Raw genomic sequence first — 22,304 nt, 5'->3', positions numbered from 1 at the left:
TTTGTAGCAAATAAAAGTGGTTTGCCTCTTCCATTAACTATATTGACAATAATACAGAGCAACTAAAAACAAATGAACAAATGAATGAATGAATCTGGTAGCCTAAACGTCATCGTTTTCTATCTGTCTCCACTTCCCTCACACCAACGTCGAACAGGACGACGTGGACGGATCGTAGAGAGCCGGGACCAGGTACTTTCTCCCGTGGACGCCGTGCGCGTTGTAGCTCGCCCCCGTCGCCTCATCCACCAGCAAGTTCCCGGCGAACCCCGGGTACGCCCCATTGGCGTAGATCCCGGTGCACGCCGACGCCACCTCCAGCGACGCCCCCGCCTCGCCCTGGTAGTACCCGTTCGAGAACGGGTTCGTGGCTGTCCCGGCGAGGAGGCCTGCGAGGTTGATCACCATCCCGTCGACGCCGACGTCGCCGTTGGGCGCCACCAGTGGCGGGCTCTGTGGGCCGTACAGGGGCTGGTGGTACGGCCACGCGCACTGCCCCGGGCACTGCGTCTCCGAGTTGCCCACCCAGATGTACGCGAACCTCGAGCTCCGGCCGTTGACCTTGACGGAACCGACGGCGGAGCCGTGGGTGCCGCACCGGCTCATGCAGAACCCCTCGACGGCCACGTCGGAGGAGGTGAGCACGACGTTGACGGCGTTCCGCTGCTCGCCCCGGGACGCGAGCTCGACGAGGTGCTTGCTCGTGAGGGACTTCCCGAGCGAGTAGCTCTCGTCGAGTGCTTGCCTCCCGAGCGAGAGCGTGAGCGAAGGCGTGCGCCTCTTGGAGGACGAGAGTTTGTAGTACTTATCCACCGTCTTCCACCACTGAGAGACGGAAGGAGGGGCCTGAGCCAGCGAACGGTCGGAGGAGAGCGAGGTGACGAAGTCGGAGATGATGGTGCGCTGGGAGGGCTTGAAGCGGCCGTACCAGATGAGGTTGACGGAGATCTTGCCGGAGAGGAGAGGGCCATTGTGGTACAGCATGGGCGGAGACTGGTCTTGGACCAGCTCGGCCAATCTCCTCGTGGCGGAGGCCATCTGGAGGAGGCAGAGGGCGAGGAAGAGCTTTGGAAGAGCTGTCCTAGAAGCCAAGAACGATGCCATTGTAGCTGAGTTTGGGCTGAGACTGAGGAAAGGTGAAAGCTGAGGTAGCTTCGCTTTGTTTAAGTTGTGGGCTGTTTTGAAGCCAGGATGAATATTTATACAAGGGTGGGATGAGGGTGATGCTTTTGATTATTTTATTTTGCGACTATATAATATAATAATAAATTTGATGTGATAACGATGAAGGAAAGGGGCAAGGTGAGAGGAAGGAGAGGATGGTAGTGAGGAAAGTCGTGCAGTAAAGGCAAGAGAGGCCAGCGTGACTGACGCGTTTGCTTGTTAATGAATTGCTTTCGTTGGCGCAAGGTCAAAGCTCTCTGTCCAGCAATTATGCATTTCATTACAGGGCATTGGACAGCTAAGGGAAGAACAAGACCCTTGTTTTGACTGAGAGAACACGGACAAAACCGGTCAGCGCCCTTTGTTTGGGTCGCAAGAAGAGGGTCCACGTTGTTGTTGTTGTTGTTGTTGGGTGGTGGTGGTGGTGGTGGAGCTAATTGTCGAGAATGGGCGAGTTAGCTAAATGCTGATACACATTTTATGTTGGTTGGCAATGCAGCTCTCTTGAGTATGCCATGGATCTCACGCCCAAACTTCGATGTCTATCATCAAATGACTCGAATTTTCTTGTGAATTGTAAATATTATTAATGATTGTTTCTATCGGTGGATCAACGGTGAATTAAAGGAGTATGATGTAACGACGGGCTTCATCCAATGATCGATGTAAGTGATTAATTGCTTAACTTATGGTATGATAGAAGCTCCCACATCGAGTGATGTTAAGTATAAGATTATTTTATTTGATAATAAGAAAGTTTGTTGTAGTCAAGCCACATTTGTAACAAATGACTCGATTCACAGAAAAAATATTCAGTGGTTGCAAAGCATCATCTTAATTGCTGATGTGGCATGCATTTTTTACTCATGTACAATGATAGACTCACATGTGTTCGATTAGTTTGAAAAAAAGAATAACTTTATACTTTTTTTGTTCTTTCTTCTTCACCCACTTTTTTCTTTCCAGTCTAATCGTCGTTTGAGGCCGCTGGCGCTAGCACCATACGAGCCGTTGTTGCTTGCGGCCATGGCTCTAGATCTCCAAATCTGGCCAAACTTACAGATCGAGGCCAGATCTGGAGCTTGTAACAACCTGGTTCGACGAGGGTGGGGAGTGGTTACCGGGCCCAGTGGACTGGGACAAGGAGCAGCTCCCAGTAGGCTTCCGGGATGGTGAAAGGGGCAGGAATAAACTGAATTGTGCACCGAACAAGAGGAGAGCGATTCTGAGATATATGTGTGAAAACTATAATTAACTAACAGAGGTACCTTTTAACGTAATGGCAATACTTAGCTTTGGAACTCCAAACTTAAGCATGCTTAGATGGAAGCACACCTAGGATGGGTGACCTCCTGAAAAAGTTCCCAGCTGTATGCCGAAAAACAAAACCGTGAGGCTTGGTATGAGACTGGCCAAAGCGGACAATACCACAGCGAATTAATTCAGGGATGTCACAGAACCGCCCCTTCCGGCATTGCTCGACGCTGACGTCATTTATGGACAAGCGACACAAAGCCTGAATGCATTTGGCCATGGATGGCCAAATTTGGAGATTTGGAGAGCAATGGCGGCGAAGGTGATGATGGCCATGGATGAGGGATGCGATGCCAAATTTGGGGGTTGGAGAAAATTAGAAAAAAGACGGAGCCGAAGGGGTGGCTTGGGCCGACTGTGGGTGACCCCGAAACGGATACTCCATCATCCATGGCTGCAAGCTTTTCTTGTCCATGGCTCGCGAGGTGCCTCATCCACAGATCTAGCGATCGTAGATTGTCCATAGCCGCGAGTTTTGACGGCGAGCTCCAAATCTCGTCCCTGGACAAATGATGTTGACAACGGAAGCTTCTTTGCTTCATTGGAGTTGCAAACCTCCCCTCGCTATTGCCACCAGAGTCGCCGACGCTACCCCCTAAGCAATCGAGCCGAGCCACCTCGCAAGCCATGGACAAGCAAATCTTGCAGCCATGGATGATGGAGAGGAGCAGAGAAAACTCAGGCTGGGATGGACGAGAACAAAGGATGGAGGAGGAAGAGAGAGAAATTGGTTTTTTATTTTTTTTATTCCAATTCAGCATACACAAGTCATCTTATTATAGGACATAAGTAAAAAAAAAAAATGCTTTGTAACCACTGAAATTTTTTTCCAATTCACGTCTAAAATCCCCCAAAAGGAATACTTGGTGTAGCTATACAAGAAGGTGGTCTTTTTGGGGATGAATGTGAACTGATGTAGATGCCGATCGTCTTATGTAACACATTCAGCATGGCCAACTAGCACTCACGTGGATAATTTTTAATAATATTTTAATATTTTCGATTTTTTAATATTTTTTTATTTTTCTCTATTTTCTTTTCGTTTCTTTTCCATCTTTACTTTTTTTCATTTTTTTCCTTTTCTCTTCTTTCTTTTCTTTTTCTTTTTTATCTTTTCCTTCCACCAAGCCTCGCCAATGGCCTGCAGAGGGAAAAAAGAAAAAAGAAAAGAAAAAAAAAAGAAAAGTAAAGAAGGAAAAGTGAAGAAAAGGAAAAAGGGAAACTAATAAAAAGAATTCAAAAAAAATTTATTAAAAATTGTCCAAGTCAGCGTCGGCTGTGTCACTTACGACTGTCGATGTCCACGTCAGCAATTTCCGGCCATAATGGACAGAATGGACTTAATTGACAAAACGTGGGAAGGTTTAATACTTAATTGGCATAATTAAAAAGTTTATAATCGAATTGATAAAAGTGCGATAGGTTTAAGACTGTTTGGACGATTTTCCAATGGTTGCGCGAATCTCCCTGCAACACTGACCTACTAGATGAGTGATATTCGCCTGCCTAGAGGTCTTTGAGGAGTGTCACTCCTTGTCCAAACTCTTCAATCAGTCTCTTTCCTCATCGAATTCGAATCATATATGGCCCAATCCATCTACAAGCTACACATCTAATGAAGGAATGATCTCTGATGTCATTTATAACAACTTGACCATTTCCACAACGCTAAGCACGTAAAAGCAATAATTTCAATAAACCATAAAGCGCCGACCAAAAATAAAAACCATAAAGCTATAATCAATTGGGACCAGTGTTAAGTTATATAACATTTGTGTAATATACAACATTTTAAAGGTCAGAATTCTCGTCCCACGTGCCTTTTGCCATAACTTAAGTTAATAATGGTTTCTTTCGCGCCCTCGATTAAGCTCCTCCATTTGTTCCCCAATAATTTAATGAGTAATTAGAGCATACATTCACTAAGTAATTATTTTTTCTTCCACAAATGGTGTAATTAGTCTATTGATTAGTGTGAGTGAAGAGCTGAAATCCTCAGATTAAGAGTGGATTAGTCCGCTTGCTTTGCACTGGCGCATAATTGTAGCAAATAAAAGTGGTTTGCCTCTTCCATTAACTATATTGACAATAATACAGAGCAACTAAAAGCCAATGAACAAATGAATGAATGAATCTGGTAGCCTAAACGTCATCGTTTTTTATCTGTCTCCACTTCCCTCACACCAACGTCGAACAGGACGACGTGGACGGATCGTAGAGAGCCGGGACGAGGTACTTTCTCCCGTGGACGCCGTGCGCGTTGTAGCTCGCCCCCGTCGCCTCATCCACCAGCAAGTTCCCGGCGAAGCCCGGGTACGCCCCATTGGCGTAGATCCCGGTGCACGCCGACGCCACCTCCAGCGACGCCCCCGCCTCGCCCTGGTAGTACCCGTTCGAGAACGGGTTCGTGGCTGTCCCGGCGAGGAGGCCTGCGAGGTTGATCACCATCCCGTCGACGCCCACGTCGCCGTTGGGCGCCACCAGTGGCGGGCTCTGCGGGCCGTACAGGGGCTGGTGGTACGGCCACGCGCACTGCCCCGGGCACTGCGTCTCCGAGTTGCCCACCCAGATGTACGCGAACCTCGAGCTCCGGCCGTTGACCTTGACGGAACCGACGGCGGAGCCGTGGGTACCGCACCGGCTCATGCAGAACCCCTCGACGGCCACGTCGGAGGAGGTGAGCACGACGTTGACGGCGTTCCGCTGCTCGCCCCGGGACGCGAGCTCGACGAGGTGCTTGCTCGTGAGGGACTTCCCGAGCGAGTAGCTCTCGTCGAGTGCTTGCCTCCCGAGCGAGAGCGTGAGCGAAGGCGTGCGCCTCTTGGAGGACGAGAGTTTGTAGTACTTATCCACCGTCTTCCACCACTGAGAGACGGAAGGAGGGGCCTGAGCCAGCGAAGGGTCGGAAGAGAGCGAGGTGACGAAGTCGGAGATGATGGTGCGCTGGGAGGGCTCGAAGCGGCCGTACCAGATGAGGTTGACGGAGGTCTTGCCGGAGAGGAGAGGGCCATTGTGGTACAGCATGGGCGGAGACTGGTCTTGGACCAGCTCGGCCAATCTCCTCGTGGCGGAGGCCATCTGGAGGAGGCAGAGGGCGAGGAAGAGCTTTGGAAGAGCTGTCCTAGAAGCCAAGAACGATGCCATTGTAGCTGAGTTTGGGCTGAGACTGAGGAAAGGTGAAAGCTGAGGTAGCTTCGCTTTGTTTAAGTTGTGGGTTGTGTTGAAGACAGGATGAGTATTTATACAAGGGTGGGATGAGGGTGATGCTTTTGATTATTTTATTTTGCGACTATATAATATAATAATAAATACGAGGGGGAACGAAGAAGTGTTAAAGTGCCCGAACCTGCTTGGAAAGAGACAAAAGGAGGGCAGCTCATGATGGTCTTGCAATTCCCAGTTTTGCATCTTCACCAGCAAGATGGCAAAAGACTACTAGTGCTCCATTACACACACGTTCAATCATCATTTACGATCTTAAGACCACTTTTTAAATAACAAATCAGCAAAAATGATAATGCTCAATGTACCTATTGTAATTATTGATCTCCTCAACGAGATAATTCATTCCAAATTTTATTGAATTTTTTTTTACTTACTATCATACCGTTTTAAATTGACATATGAAAAAAAATTATATATGTAAATCTTATTATTAAGTGACGTGAGATATTTAAACACTCATCTCAAATGTAAATTAGACTAAGCGTAGCATGTGAAAATTTGACTGACTGAAGTGGACGTAAGGGACATGACTCGACTTTGAGTCGCGCTACAAATCCAGACTAAAAATAATAGTTCCTTTTTGTGAGCCGTGAGCTGAAATTCAAAAAAAAAAGTAGGCAATGCAGTCCAGCTTCGCTACAGCTGAATGGACGAAACTGACCTTACGCTGATATTTCTCATTAGCCTTGGAGAGAAGGGCAAATAGGGGGAAAGAAAGTGGCTAAGCAAGATACGTTGGAGGAGGGTGGGTGGGTAGGGTCCGCTGTTTTCAGTCCAGGCTGGAAGTTTGAAATGTTGCCCTTTAATTTCTGGGAAAGTGCGGACCGAACACGGGCACCAGCCTCGGCCCGCGCCCAGCTGGATAACATTACCCTTGCAATTCCCAGTTCCGTCTTCACGCGGGCGATGAAAGGAGATACATATATAAGCCTCGTTATCAAGTGATATGAGATATTTCATATACATAAATCATATAAATCATATATATATAAAGAATATGTAAATCACATTGACAGATAACGCATCTCATCAATATAATTCAAAATCGAGGGGGTGGAGCCATTCCAAAGAGCACCAGAATTGACATGAGGCCACTTGATCTTAAGCGTGACTCGCAACTTTCAAAGGATGAGATCGAATGGGCCTATATGATTCCGGTGCACACGGGAGTTTTTCTAGGTGGTGATGACTAGAGGCAGATGATATCGGGTGTTGGTTGAAGGCGTTGGTGGCATGGCATTGTTAGGCTTGGGCAAACTGATAGAGAGAGCTTAGTTTTGCTTCTTCTTTTTTGTGCAGTGTGAACGTGTTAGATAGTTGAACTAGAGGAAAATTTTTAGAAGTAATTGTGTTGAAATCTGCTCGAATTACACTAGGAAACTTCAAGACTTTGGACCCAAAAAAGTGCTTAACTCAATCCATGATCCAATTGAGATTTTGTTACACTCAATAGTCAAAATAAAAACAGGATCCCCTCAAGGTCAACTTATATCATTTTCTTGAACGAAGATCCAACTGGGTTTACACCTAGATTCAGTTTTCGTGATTCACCTCTTTAGTCTAACAATCCACGGCAATGGATCGTAGAAAGACCACAAAGTGAATATGTCTATACAAAAAAAATAACATGCACATACAAAAACCTCTTTAAGAAGATTACCCAAAATAGAACACACTGATGCGATCAATGTGATGGGCGGGAGGGAGAAAGAGAAGGTCGATTAGAGCCCTTAGAATGTACCTGAGCGAGAGAAATGAAGTTAGATTTGAGTGACGAGGATGAAGGAAAGGGGGAAGGTGATAGGATGGTAGTGAGGAGAGAGTGGTGAAGTAAAGGCAAGAGAGGGCAGCGTGAGTTGACGCGTTTGCCTGTTTATAAATTGCTTTCGTTGGCGCAACGTCGAATCTCTCGGTCCAGCAATTATGCATTTCATTATAGGGCATTTAGACAGCCAAGGGAAGAACAAGACTCTTGTTTTGACTAAGAGAACAAGGACAAAACCAGTAAGTGCTCTTCATTTGGGTCGCAAGAGGAGGACATGCCAGTTGGTGGTTGTGGTGGAGCTAAATGTCGAGAATGGCCGTGTTAGCTAAGTACTAATCCACATTTTATGATGATTGGCAATGCAGCACTCTTGAGTAAGCCATGTATCTCGGGTCCAAACTTCAATGCCTATCATCATCAAACGACACGAAATTTCCTATGAATTGTAGACATTGTTAACGGTTATTTCTACCAATGGATCAATGGTGCATTGAACGAGTATGATGCAACAATGGGCTTCATCCAATGATTGATATAAGTGACTAAATGCTTAGCTTAAGGTATGATAGAAGTTCCCACCTCGAGTGTAGTTAAGTTTCAGATTAATTTATTCAAAAATAAGAAAGTTTGTTGTTGTCAAGCCACATTTGTAACAAATGACTCAGTTCACGCAAGAAAATATTCAGTGGTTGCAAAGCGTCACATCAATTGCTGATGCGGTATGCGTTTTTACTTATGTCCAATAATAGACTGACACATGTTCTCTGAGTTGGAATAAAAAAATAGCTATTCACTTTTCTCTTCTTTCTCCTCCACCCACTTTTTTCTTTCCAGTCTAGCCGTCATCCATGGCCACCAGTGCCGCGTTCAGGAGTCTTCTTGGCCGGCATTGCTCGACACTAACGACAACCATAGACAAGTGGCACGACACCTGAACGCATTCAGCCATGGATGGCAAGATCTAGAGATTTGGAGAGCGACGCAGGCGAAGGTGACGACGGCCATGGACAAGGGATGCGATGCCAGATATGGAGGTTAAAATAAAACAAAAAAAGATGGAGCTGGAAGGGTGGCTTGGGCTGATTGCAAGCGATGCCGGAAGGGGTCCTCCATCATCCATGGCTACCACCTTTACTTGTCCAAGGCTCGCGAGGCGCCTCATTCACAGATCTGGCGACCTAAGTAGCACCGACACGCGACACACGACACGACACGACACGATACGTTATTTCTCAAAAATTACAGAATTCCGACACGTTCGGACACGTTGTATATTAAAAGTATATTTTTATATATACATGATAAATTAATTTGATTCAAATCCATAAATAAATAAATAATAAGACAAGACCATGATGTAGTAGGCTAAGAGGCATTGTGCCAATCCTTGTCAAAGGCTGAAACAAGGGTCAGTGGTCGAATCGAAGGCCGAACAAGTGTTGAATCATTTGCTCATGACAAAGTTCCATACATTGGCACAGTTAGCTTCCACAGCAGAAAGTAACAGGTCATTTCCAAAGAGCAAATATCCACCCTAGATTCATGAATTCACAAAGTTAAGAAGCAGCAGCAAAGTCTTACAAAGTGAAAGCATTGATACCACCGAACCCAATCTTTCTGCATCAGCACCTTCCCCAGAACACTTCATTGACCCAACCAACAAGGCAAATGAAAAAGAAGTCAAAAACAAAAAAACAATCCACATTTCATCATCAAATATAACAAGAAGTTATTCATCTACATCATCCACTTCTTCTAAAAATACATCGGACTCCATCTCCGGTTCATCAAGTGAAAGACTCGCAACTTCAAGCACTCCAACATCTTCAAACATGTCAAATGCATCTCCACCGATATTTCACATCTTGGTCTATCCTTGTGTATATTGTGAGCTTTTTCATGATAGAAAACGGAGATTATTATGAATGAAAACCAAATCTTCTGCACGTTTTGGGGTCATCTTATTTCTCTTCACCGACTGCATAAAGAAGCTTTAAGGCTATGCTTTGAAGCATAGGTGCACTTCCACCATGAATAACCCACCAAGCTTTAGGATCCATAGAATACCGACTTTGAATGGAATTAAATTCTCTGAACTCCCCATTTTTGTACGCAAAATCTACATACTCCAAATTCACCTTGGTTCGCTCATCCAAGTTAGGAAAGTATTTCCTAAAGCATTTTTTCCTCTCTTGGATGACCTTGTTATCCTTGTATGGAGAAACTCGAGAAGGATCTTCATTAAGCCATTGATTACTATAGTACCTTATTTAAAATAAAAATAGAAGACCATAATAAGTAAGAGGGGTATTATATTATCATGTCAAAGAAAGAATAACTAATAAAGTACTAATTTCATACAATTGTAGAACTTACCTAAGATTCAAGGCATGTGCCAAGTAATAAAATGGAGTGTTGTTTCTAGTCCAACGATCCACAAGAATTGTATGAACCACCTCATAAAATGTAGACTCCTCATTTAGCCTTTTCACTTCATGCTCATATATAGCTTTCTTCACTTTTTTAATCATTGAATCCCACATGTCATAAACTAAGTGAAGACAAGGCTTGTCGGTGTCACAAATTCTAAGCATGTCATAAATAGGAGCCGTAAAGGAAAGTATATAATTAATTGAATCCTACCAAAAATCATCCAACACCTTCTCCTTGATAAACTTAGCCCTCCCTTGATTATCATCTCGATAGATATTCCATTTGTCACAAATGACCTTGCTTTGAAGACCACTTTTTATCAACTTAAACCTTCTAAGCATCACAATCATCAAAACAAAACGTGTATCCGCTACGGAAAGCAACTTCAAGTTAACAAATTCATTGTATATTGCTAATCTCATGGAATGGTTTATGATGAAATGTTTGATTTTCATAACTTCATCAACAATCTCTAAAATCCAACTACATTCATCATAAATTACTTGATTACTCTCCACATTCTTTGCGGCACAAATGTTCTTCAAAGCTAGATTAAGGGTGTGCACCACACAAGGCGTCCAAACAATAGATGGAAATTCTTACTCAATGAGTTGTTCCGCACCCTTACAATTTGACGCATTATCCGTAATTACTTGAGCCACATTCTCATGGCCAATCTCATTGATTACTTCTTTCAACAAGTTAAAAATGAAATGCATATCCTTTCTTTCTCCCGAACAATCAACCGATTTTATAAACATAGGTTTTCCATCCGATACCGCCATAAAATTAATAAGTGGTCTCCTTTGTGAGTCAATCCATTCATCACTCACAACACTTACACCCTTCTCCCTCTACATATCTCTAATAGGTGCACACAACCTATTAATATTTGCCTTCTCTTTTTGCAACAAAGTGGTCCTTAACAAATTATATTTCGGTGGTACATACCCGACAATATTATGATTAGCGGCATAAGTAAAAGCGGATTGAAAGTAAGGGTTCCTTGCTAGGTTAAACGGCAATACCCCCGAATAAAACATCCTAGGAATCTCATAATCTAAATGTTTCCATTGAGTCATGTTGAATGCCTTCTCAAGCGACCCTTCACTACCACTACTACTTCCAATCTTCCTTTTTTCGGGGTCAAAGGATGAATTCATCCCACCACCACCACCACCACTAATTGATAAACTCGAAGAGGGCAAAGGTACATTTTTAGGCGCAAGATTCGCTATTCTAGTATTGACCTCTTCATCTAATCTTTCCATCTCTAAAAGATCTTTTTTTTCTACTTTTCTACATCTTCCAATTCCTTTTCCACTTATCATCAACAAATGGGCCCTCACTCTCGTGTATGAACTCCTAAAATCCTTTTTGCAATAATTGCATTTCTAAGGTAAATATATACTACAAATAAACACATATTGATATAATAATTATTCTATCAAATTTGCGAGTGAAGGGCCAACATTTCAACAAAGGGCAAGAGAAAGCAAGATAGAGAAGTTCGAGCATATCCATAGACTGAAAAAACTATATCAAATTCTTAAATAAAAGATATTGCAATGCAAATCACAACTAGTCATTCATCAAAACACAGGACATTAGGCACATTATTCAAATTAGGTCAATAAACAAGTAGAATCATCGCAAACTAAAAGTAATTTCGAACTCCCAAGACGAATATAAACACGAAACAAGCAGATATCAAAGCTAAAGTCAGACAGCGAGCCGCCTCGGCAAAGCAATTAACAGACAACATGCTGTGAAAAGTGAAAACTGAAAAGCCCAAATAGCGGCCCAAAAACCAATCGTGCGATTCGACAAAGATAGCGGCGACAGCAAACAAATCGACTCTCACCATACATAGCTCTCGACAAGGAATTCAACATTCACAAAGCGGAAAGCCCTCCGAGAAAACTCCCAGTGGTCTCAGTCTCTAAGATAAATGCTTCCACAACCTACTTTTAGTGTTATTCTTGCTGTGCTGCATCTGAACGATAGCATAGATAAATGGGCACCATCATCTCTCTCTTTGCAATCTCACCAAATATTTTCTCTCTCTTTGACCGCGTGTCGGATCTCCAACACTCGTTGACCGCGTGTCCGAGCGTGTCGATCGCGCGTCCGAGCGTGTCGAAGCGTGTCGGACACGCGACACGTGTCGAACACCGACACGGACGCCTACCAAGCGTGTCGATGCTACTTAGCTGGCGACTACGGATTGTCCATGGCCGCAAGTTTTGATAGTTAGTTCCAAATCTCATACATGAACGAATGATGTCGACAATTGAAGCTTTTTTGCTTTGTTGGAGTTGCAGACCTCCCCTCGCTGTCGCCACCAACGAAGTCGCCGGCACTGCCCCTTGAGCATTTAACTCGAGTCACCTCGCGAGCCATGGACGAGCCAATCTTGTAGCCATGGATGATGGAGACATGGAGCAAAGAAAACTTAGGCTGGGATGGAGGAGAACAAATGATGGAGGCATGTCGCGACCTAACCTCGGGTGCATCACCTAGGGGTTCGATTAATGGATTACTAAGTTTAAACCTAACTCGGGCTTTCCCAAGCCCATACTAATTTGCAACTTATGATTTAAGTTCTTAACATGCAAGATCATTTTAATTAGGAGTCGCCACTAATCTATTTTTGGTGGGTCGATTAAAAACCCAAGTAAAGTATCGGGAGTTCTACTTTACTTCTATGAACCAGAGATTATGGATTCGGAGATTTGGTTACACTAGATTAATCTAATGCCCTTTCGGTACCTTTTCTCTTTTATTTTTAAAAAATATTTTAACGGGCAACTTGAATTGATTTTAACTTATCCACTAACATGCAATAGGTGATTATGCGGGTGCACAATCAATGAAATTAACACTAAAATAACAAAGCAAGCAAATTGCAAGAAAGTAAAGAAATCGATCACACTAAAACAATCAAATATTTTTGAGGTTTTCTTTTATCTTGATATGAAGTCTAATCTACATGACATGCGATTTCCTAACATGCATATGATATTTTTGGTATTTTTATTAAAATTTTGAATTAATAAATACCCCAATTGAACTATCTAAAAAAAATAATTATCTAATCTAGTTTAGGGATTAATTCGAACTAAACCCTATCCCATCTTGGAAAACTATTCAAAACATGCAATATTATTAAACATGCAAGCATTATCTAAAAACCTATATATTATGGAAAAGCATATCTAAAATCTATTCTAATTCTAGAATTTACCCTAATTTGCAATCCTATTTAAACAAGTAATGTTTTCTAACAATCTTATTAAACCTAGCAAGTAATTTTTTTGTATTTTTTTTGACATTTTTAAAACATAACAGTTATCCAAACCAAAGATAAAGCCTTACCTAATCCACATGTGCAATCCACGAAAATTTCAAATAAAAATTACGTTAATCTAAAAAATAACCCATCGTCTCACGGGTTAAATTAAAGATTATTGTAATCTTTAGACACAACAGTTATCCAATATTAACTTACCAAAAAAAAACAGTTATCCAATATTAAGTTGAAATAATTAAAAAAATGATCCGATATCTTTACAGATCAAATTAGTAATTAAATCAACTCATATCGATAACACCCTAATTGGATAATGCCTAGGATCCCAATAAAATCAATTCGTGATTAGAAATTAAATATTCAAATCAAATCGGATAAAGTTTATTATCTATTTTGCGGATAACATTTCCAAATTTGAATTCGCAGCGGATCGGGACGGTGACCGACGGCGGGCAGTCGACGGCAGCTCGACAAGGACCGGCTTGGCTCGCGGTGGTGCTCATGATTCTCGGCCTCAGCTAGCTTGCAACAGTTCGTGGTGTGGAAGGTTCACGGAGGCGACACGGCCAGGCTGATCGTGATGGTGCCCTAGTTGCGTGGACTCCATGCTCGGTGGGGGCTACGTTGGTATTTTCGGACACGACCAGAAATCTCCAAGTGACAATTACTATTTTTTTAATCCAACTTCATTAAAGCCCTCTTGACCACCGCTTGGAATTTTCCTTTAATCTGCACAGGCACAAGAACAAATTTATCACGGAGAGCACAAAGGGGTGGTCAGTGTGACGCTAGCGCAGCAACGTCGTCGATCACGGGACGGAGTAGCTGCAAATTTCTCGGTGCAGAATCAAGGGCAACTTCGTCGTCACAAGCGTAGTTGGACGTCGCGGAGCGGGGCGGCAGCAGGTGTGGCGCAGCAGAGGGACAACACCGGGGGCAACGGCTAAGCACGGGCATGGGCATGGCGGGAGGAGCCGCTGGCAGCACGACGTTGGTGCGGGAACAGCGGCGTGAACCGCGGTAGGCATGAGGTAGCGCGCCGATGTGGCAGCGAGGCAGCGCGGTGACGGCGGCGCGGTCACGAGGCGGCGCGACTGTGAGGCGGGCACGTGCACGACCAACTCTCTCCCTCTTATTCTTGCTCTCACTCCCTCTCACTTCTGTGGCCATGTATTCAATATGCGCGGCCTTCTCCAAACGTGAATGGATGTCCCTTTATATAGTACTAGGTTTAGATTAAAATTTCCAATTTTAAATTCTAAGAGATACACTTTACTGATATGAAACTTTTATTATCTCTTAGAATCCAGATAATATCAAATCAAATCGAACAATTATCTTTCAAGATTTGAATTATAATCAAGATTAATTGCTCAATTATCCAATGGGAAAATTTCAGCTCTTGTAATACTCATGGGTTGGACAGAATTTTCTCACACTATGGGCTTAGTCCAGTTAGCATAAATTAAGCTTAGAACCATTTAAGTAAGTCCATCACCGGTCCAATGCAAATGAAATTATATGAGCCTAACTACTAATGCAAATGATCATAATATCTATATGCAATTTAACTAATTTTTTTTTATCTAGGGGCCGATGTCGATCCCTAATTTTTCTATGCAATGAATTACTGAAGGAGTGTCAAAATTTAGGTGTCAATAAGGAGGAAAAAGAGATAAATTGGTTTTTTATTTTATTTTTTTATTCCAACTTAACGGACACATGTCATCTTATTATAGGACATGAGTCAAAAATGCACATCACGTCATCAATTGACGTGACGCTTTGCAATTACGAAAATTTTCTCCAATTCACGTCTAAAATCCCCAAAAAGGAATACTCGGAGTAGCCACATAAGAAGGTGATCTTTTGAGATGAATGTTAATTGATGTGTCATTTAACAGGGCATTTATATGCCATGTGAGACTTTAGGATGTTACATACTCTCCAACTTGAAGAATTAACATGCGCGTCAATGGTTGCACGTATCTCCTTTCAACATTAGCCTACTAGATGAGGGATCTAGACCTCTAGTTGCACGTATCTCCTTTCAACATTAGCCTACTAGATGAGGGATCTTCACCTCCCTAAAGGTCTGTGAGGTGAGTCACACCTTGTCCAAACTCCTCGATCAGTCTCTTTCTCTATTGAATCATATATGTGCAAATCTATCCGTAAGCTACACATTTATCGAAGGAACTGTTTTCGATATCATTTGTAACGACTTAACCATTTCCACAATACTAAGCCCCTAAAACCAATAATTTCAACAAACCATAAAGCGATAATCAATTGGGATTAGTGTTAAGTTATATAACATCTGTGTTATACACAGCATTTTCACTAAGAAAAGTCTGAATTCTCATCTCACGTGCCTTTTGCCATAACCAATGACTAGACTAGTATTAATAATGGATTTCTCTGGCGTCCTCGACCTAAGCTCCTCCATTTGTTCCCCAGTACTTCAATAAATAATTAGAGCAAACATTCACTACGTAATGATTTTTTCTTCCACAAAAGATGTAATTAGCCGGCTCAGTTTATTGATTAGTTTGAGTGAAGAGCTGAAATCCTCATATTAAGAGTGGATTAGTCTGCTTACTTTGCACTGGCGCATAATTGTAGCAAATAAAAGTGGATTTGCCTCTTCCATTAACTATATTGACAATAGCATAGAGCAACTAAAAACCAATGAACAAATGAATGAATCAATCTGGTAGCCTAAACGTCATCGTTTTCTATCTGTCTCCACTTCCCTCACACCAACGTCGAACAGGACGACGTGGACGGATCGTAGAGAGCCGGGACCAGGTACTTTCTCCCGTCGACGCCGTGCGCGTTGTAGCTCGCCCCCGTCGCCTCATCCACCAGCAAGTTCCCGGCGAAGCCCGGGTACGCCCCATTGGCGTAGATCCCGGTGCACGCCGACGCCACCTCCAGCGACGCCCCCGCCTCGCCCTGGTAGTACCCGTTCGAGAACGGGTTCGTCGCTGTCCCGGCGAGGAGGCCTGCGAGGTTGATCACCATCCCGTCGACACCGACGTCGCCATTGGGCGCCACCAGCGGCGGGCTCTGCGGGCCGTACAGGGGCTGGTGGTATGGCCACGCGCACTGCCCCGGGCACTGCGTCTCCGAGTTGCCCACCCAGATGTACGCGAACCTCGAGCTCCGGCCGTTGACCTCGACGGAACCCACGGCGGAGCCGTGGGAGCCGCACCGGCTCATGCAGAACCCCTCGACGGCCACGTCGGAGGAGGTGAGCACGACGTTGACGGCGTTCCGCTGCTCCCCCCGGGACGCGAGCTCGACGAGGTGCTTGCTCGTGAGGGACTTCCCGAGCGAATAGCTCTCGTCGAGGACTTGCCTCCCGAGCGAGAGCGTGAGCGAAGGCGTGCGCCTCTTGGAGGACGAGAGTTGGTAATACTTATCCACCGTCTTCCACCACTGAGAGACGGAAGGAGGGGCCTGAGCCAGCGAAGGGTCGGAAGAGAGCGAGTTGACGAAGTCGGACATGATGGTGCGCTGGGAGGGCTTGAAGCGGCCGTACCAGATGAGGTTGACGGAGATCTTGCCGGAGAGGAGAGGGCCATTGTGGTACAGCATAGGCGGAGACTGGTCTTGGACCAGCTCGGCCAGCCTCCTCGTGGCGGAGGCCATTTGGAGGAGGCAGAGGGCGAGGAAGAGCTTGGGCAGAGCTGTCCTAGAAGCCAAGAACGATGCCATTGTAGCTGAGTTTGGGCTGAGACTGAGGAAAGGTGAAAGCTGAGGTAGCTTCGCTTTGTTTAAGTTGTGGGTTGTGTTGAAGCCAGGATGAGTATTTATACAAGGGTGGGATGAGGGTGATGCTTTTGATTATTTTATTTTACGACTATATAATATAATCATAAATTTGAGTGATAACGATGAAGGAAAGGGGGAAGGTGAGAGGAAGGAGAGGATGGTAGTGAGGAGAGTGGTGCAGTAAAGGCAAGAGAGGCCAGCGTGACTGACGCGTTTGCTTGTTAATGAGTTGCTTTCGTTGGCGCAAGGTCAAAGCTCTCTGTCCAGCAATTATGCATTTCATTACAGGGCATTGGACATCTAAGGGAAGAACAAGACCCTTGTTTTGACTGAGAGAACAAAGGACAAAACCGGTCAGCGCCCTTTGTTTGGGTCGCAAGAAGAGGGTCCACGTTGGTGGTGGTGGTGGTGGAGCTAATTGTCGAGAATGGGCGTGTTAGCTAAGTGTTGACACACATTTTATGTTGGCTGGCAATGCAGCTCTCTTGAGTATGCCATGTATCTCATACCCAAACTTCGATGTCTATCATCAAATGACACGAATGTTTCTATGAATTGTAGATATTGTTAATGGTTGTTTCTACCGGTGGATCAATGGTGAATCGAAGGAGTATGATGTAACGACAGGCTTCATCCAATGATCGATGCAAGTGATTAATTGCTTAACTTATGGTATGATAGAAGCTCCCACATCAAGTATTGTTAAGTATAAGATTATTTTAAGAAAGTTTGTTGTTGTCAAGCCACATTTGTAACAAATGGCTCAATTCAAGGAGAAAATATTCAATGGTTGCAAAGCACCACCTTAATTGCTGGCGTGGCATGCATTTTTTACTCATGTCCAATGATAGACTCACATGTGTTCAATTAGTTGAAATAAAAGAATAACTTTATACTTTTCTCTTCTTTCTCCTCTACCCACTTTTTTCTTTCTAGTCTAGTTGTCGTTTAATGCCGCTAGCGCCAGCACCGTACGAGCCGTAGTTGCTTGCGGCCATGGCTCCAAATTTGGCTGAACTTTTAGATCGAGGCTAAATCTAGAGCCTGTAACGACCCGATCCAATGAGGGAGGGGAGTGGTCACCGGGCCCAATGGGTCTGGATAAGGAGCGGCTCATAATAGGATTCCAGGATGGCGAAGGGGGCATGAATGAACTGAATTGTGCATCGAACAGGAGGAGAGTGATTATGATATATATATATATATATATATATATATATGTGTGTGTGTGAAAACTGGAATTAACTGACGAATGCACCTTTTGACGTAATGGCAATTCTTGGCATTGAAACTCCAAAATTAAGCATGCTCATGTGGGAGCATACTTAGGATGGGTGACCTCTTGGAAAGGTGCCCACCTATATGTCAAATGACAAAGTCGTGAAGCTCGGTATGGGACTAGCCAAAACACACAATACCACAGCGAGTTAATTCAGGAATGTCACAGAGGAGCCCAATCCGGCATTGCTTGACGCTAACGACATTTATGGACAAGCGACACAAAGCCTGAATGCGTTCGACCATGGATGGCCAAATTTGGAGGTTTGGAGAGCAACGCCGGTGAAGATGACGATGGCCATGGACGAGGGACGCGATGCCAAATCTGGAGGTTAGAGAACAATAGAAAAAAGACGGAGCCGAAGGGGTGGCTCGGGCCGACTGTGGGTGATGCCGAAAGGGATACTCCATCATCCATGGCTGCAAGCTTTTGCTGTCCATGGCTCGCGAGGTGCCTCATTGACAGGTCTGGCGATCGCGGATTGTCCATAGCCACGAGTTTTGACGGTGAGCTCCAAGTCTCGTCCATGGACGAATGATGTTGACGACGGAAGCTTCTTTGCTTCGTTGGAGTTGCAAACCTCTCCTCGCTATCGCCACCAGCAAAGTCGCCAACGCAACCCCCTGAGCAACCGAGCCGAGCCACCTCGCTAGCCATGGACAAGCAAATCTTGCAGCCATGGATGATAGAGAGAAGGAGCAAAGAAAACTCAGGTTGGGATGGACGAGAACAAAGGATGGAGGAGGAAGAGAGAGAAATTGGTTTTCTATTTTTTTTATTCTAATGCAGCGGGCACATATCATCTTATTATAGGACATAAGTAAAAAAAGCACGCCATGTTAGCAATTGATGTAGCCCTTTGCAACCTCTGAAATTTTTTTCCAATTCACGTCTAAAATCCCCCAAAAGGAATACTTGGTGTAGCCATACAAGAAGGTGGTCTTTTTGGGGATGAATGTTGACTGACGTGGATGCCGATCGTCTTATGTAACACATCCAGTATGGTCAACTAGCACTAACGTGAATAATTTTTAATAATATTTTAATATTTTCGATTTTTTAATAATTTTTTATTTTTCCCCATTTTTCTTTTCTTTTCTTTTCCATCTTTACTTTTTTTTTTCTTTTTTTCCTTTTCTCTTCTTTTCTTTTTCTTTTTTTCTCTTTTCCCTCCACCAAGCCTCGCCATGGCCTACAGAGGGAAAAAAGAAAAAAGAAAAGAAAAAAAAGAAGAGAAAAGGAAGAAAAAGAAAAAGAAAAGTAAAGAAGGAAAAGAGAAGAAAAGAAAAAGGGAAATCTAATTTAAAAAATTCGAAATAAAATTATTAAAAATTATCTATGTAAGCTCCAGCTGTGCCACGTACGATTGCTAGCATCCACGTCAACAATTTCAAGCCATAATTGGCCGAATGGATTTAATTGACAAAACGTGGGAAGGTTTAAGACTTAATTGGCATAATTAAAAGGTTTATAACTGAATGAGAAAATACCACCAAAAATCCCAAACTATGCCACTTGTGACAAATTTACTCTGAACTTTTTTTTGTGACACGAAAAATCCCAAACTATACCACTTGTGACAAATTTACCCTGAAATTTTTTTTGTGACACGAAAAACCCCAAACTACGCAACTTGTGACACATTTACCCCACAATACTTTGATTCATGGGCATTTTCGTATTTTTCCTCTTTCTGTTTTTTCTTTTCTTTTCTTCTCTCTCTTCCTTCCGCCGGCCATGGCGGAGGGAAGCCGGCGAGGGCTGCCCTCGCCGGCGTCGGGTGAGGGTGGGCCTCCTTCGCCCGTCGTCGGATCTGGCGAGGGCGACCCTCGCCTGCCGCCGGCGAGGGCGACCCTCGCCTGCCGCCGGCGAGGGCAACCTTCGCCGGCTTCCCTCCGCCATGACCGGCGGAGGGAAGAGAGAGAAGAAAAGAAAAAAAAAAGAAAAAGGAAAAAGACAAAAAATGCCCGTGGACCAAAGTATTGTGGGGTAAATGTGTCACAAGTGGTGTAGTTTGGGGTTTTTCGTGTCACAAAAAAAAATTCAAGATAAATTTATCACAAGTAGCGTAGTTTGGAGTTTTTCGTGTTACAAAAAAAAGTTCAGGGTAGATTTGTCACAAGTGGTATAATTTAGAATTTTTGGTAGTATTTTCCCTAACTGAATTGATAAAAGTGCAATAGATTTAAGACTGTTTTGACAATTTTCCATTGGTTGTGCGAATCTCCCTGCAACACTAGCCTACTAGATGAGTGATGTGCACCTCCCTAGAGGTCTTCGAGGAGCATCACACCTTGTCCAAACTCCGCAATCAGTCTCTTTCCTCATCTAATACGAATCATATATAGCCCAATCTATCTACAAGCTACACATCTGTTAAAGGAATGGCCTCCGATATCATTTCTAACAACCTGACCATTTCCACAACGCTGAGCACCAAAAAGCAATAATTTCAATAAACCATAAAGCCCCGACCAAAAAAAAAAACCATAAAGCTATAATCAATTGGTATTAGTGTCAAGTTATATAACATTTGTGTAATGTACAACATTTTCACTAAGAAAGGTCAGAATTCTCATCCCACGTGCCTTTTGCCATAACCAATGACTAGACTAGTATTAATAATGGATTTCTCTGGCCTCGATTAAGCTCCTCCATTTGTTCCCCAATAATTTAATAAGTAATTAGAGCATATATTCACTACGTACTGATTTTTTCTTCCACAAAAGGTGTAATTAGCCGGCATAGTTTATTGATTAGTTTGAGTGAAGAGCTGAAATCCTCATATTAAGAGTGGCTTAGTCCGCTTGCTTTGCACTGGCGCATAATTGTAGCAAATAAAAGCGGTTTGCCTCTTCCATTAACTATATTAACAATAATACAGAGCAACTAAAAACAAATGAACAAATGAATGAATCAATCTGCTAGCCTAAACGTCATCGTTTCAATCTGTCCCTCACACCAACGTCGTACAGGACGACGTGGACGGATCGTAGAGGGCCGGGACCAGGTACTTTCTCCCGTGGACGCCGTGCGCGTTGTAGCTCGCCCCCGTCGCCTCATCCACCAGCAAGTTCCCGGCGAACCCCGGGTACGCCCCATTGGCGTAGATCCCGGTGCATGCCGACGCCACCTCCAGCGACGCCCCCGCCTCGCCCTGGTAGTACCCGTTCGAGAACGGGTTCGTGGCGGTCCCGGCGAGGAGCCCCGCGAGGTTGATCACCATCCCGTCGACGCCGACGTCGCCGTTGGGCGCCACCAGCGGCGGACTCTGCGGGCCGTACAGGGGCTGGTGGTACGGCCACGCGCACTGCCCCGGGCACTGCGTCTCCGAGTTGCCCACCCAGATGTACGCGAACCTCGAGCTCCGGCCGTTTACCTTGACAGAACCGACGGCGGAGCCGTGGGTGCCGCACCGGCTCATGCAGAACCCCTCGACGGCCACGTCGAAGGAGGTCAGCACGACGTTGACGGCGTTCCGCTGCTCCCCCCGGGACGCGAGCTCGACGAGGTGCTTGCTCGTGAGGGACTTGCCGAGCGAGTAGCTCTCGTCGAGGACTTGCCTCCCGAGCGAGAGCGTGAGCGAAGGAGTGCGCCTCTTGGAGGACGAGAGTTTGTAGTACTTATCCACCGTCTTCCACCACTGAGAGACGGAAGGAGGGGCCTGAGCCAGCGAAGGGTCGGAAGAGAGCGAGTTGACGAAGTCGGACATGATGGTGCGCTGGGAGGGCTTGAAGCGGCCGTACCAGATGAGGTTGACGGAGATCTTGCCGGAGAGGAGAGGGCCATTGTGGTACTGCATGGGCGGAGACTGGTCTTGGACCAGCTCGGCCAGCCTCCTCGTGGCGGAGGCCATCTGGAGGAGGCAGAGGGCGAGGAAGAGCTTTGGAAGAGCTGTCTTCGAAGCGAAGAACGATGCCATTGTAGCTGAGTTTGGGCTGAGAGGGAGGAAAGGTGAAAGCTGAGGTAGCTTCGCTTTGTTTGAGTTGTGGGTTGTGTTGAAGTGGTGAGGAGTATTTATACAAGGGTGG

At 44.6% G+C, this 22,304-nt stretch overlaps 4 protein-coding genes across 4 annotated transcripts; all 4 read right to left on the bottom strand.

Moving 5' to 3' along the window:
• On the bottom strand, window positions 1-1,168 carry LOC130139718 (protein PHOSPHATE-INDUCED 1-like). The gene has a single exon (XM_056317309.1). The coding sequence runs from the start codon at window positions 1,102-1,104 to the stop codon at window positions 139-141; it is 966 nt and encodes a 321-aa protein (XP_056173284.1). The 5' UTR covers window positions 1,105-1,168; the 3' UTR covers window positions 1-138.
• A 3,351-nt stretch (window positions 1,169-4,519) lies between these two features.
• LOC130139717 (protein PHOSPHATE-INDUCED 1-like) lies at window positions 4,520-5,705 on the bottom strand. The gene has a single exon (XM_056317303.1). The coding sequence runs from the start codon at window positions 5,620-5,622 to the stop codon at window positions 4,657-4,659; it is 966 nt and encodes a 321-aa protein (XP_056173278.1). The 5' UTR covers window positions 5,623-5,705; the 3' UTR covers window positions 4,520-4,656.
• A 10,087-nt stretch (window positions 5,706-15,792) lies between these two features.
• LOC115668206 (protein PHOSPHATE-INDUCED 1-like) lies at window positions 15,793-16,991 on the bottom strand. The gene has a single exon (XM_030589693.2). It carries the CDS (start codon window positions 16,935-16,937, stop codon window positions 15,972-15,974), a length of 966 nt encoding a protein of 321 aa, XP_030445553.2. The 5' UTR covers window positions 16,938-16,991; the 3' UTR covers window positions 15,793-15,971.
• A 4,110-nt stretch (window positions 16,992-21,101) lies between these two features.
• Window positions 21,102-22,304, bottom strand: LOC115667710 (protein PHOSPHATE-INDUCED 1-like). Its single transcript, XM_056316973.1, has one exon. The coding sequence runs from the start codon at window positions 22,193-22,195 to the stop codon at window positions 21,230-21,232; it is 966 nt and encodes a 321-aa protein (XP_056172948.1). The 5' UTR covers window positions 22,196-22,304; the 3' UTR covers window positions 21,102-21,229.

This window comes from Syzygium oleosum, unplaced genomic scaffold (genome assembly GCF_021117445.2).
Source record: "Syzygium oleosum isolate NSW1041296 unplaced genomic scaffold, Sole_v2.1 Sole_v2.13, whole genome shotgun sequence".
NCBI lineage: Eukaryota > Viridiplantae > Streptophyta > Magnoliopsida > Myrtales > Myrtaceae > Syzygium > Syzygium oleosum.
Note: the sequence above shows the minus strand (reverse complement) of the source record. Positions and strands in the feature narration are given on the sequence as shown.

What these genes read in the sequence shown, in the direction of transcription:
- LOC130139717 (XM_056317303.1), bottom strand. Translation starts at nt 5,622, where the DNA reads ATGGCATCGTTCTTGGCTTCTAGGACAGCTCTTCCAAAGCTCTTCCTC.
- LOC115667710 (XM_056316973.1), bottom strand. Translation starts at nt 22,195, where the DNA reads ATGGCATCGTTCTTCGCTTCGAAGACAGCTCTTCCAAAGCTCTTCCTC.
- LOC130139718 (XM_056317309.1), bottom strand. Translation starts at nt 1,104, where the DNA reads ATGGCATCGTTCTTGGCTTCTAGGACAGCTCTTCCAAAGCTCTTCCTC.
- LOC115668206 (XM_030589693.2), bottom strand. Translation starts at nt 16,937, where the DNA reads ATGGCATCGTTCTTGGCTTCTAGGACAGCTCTGCCCAAGCTCTTCCTC.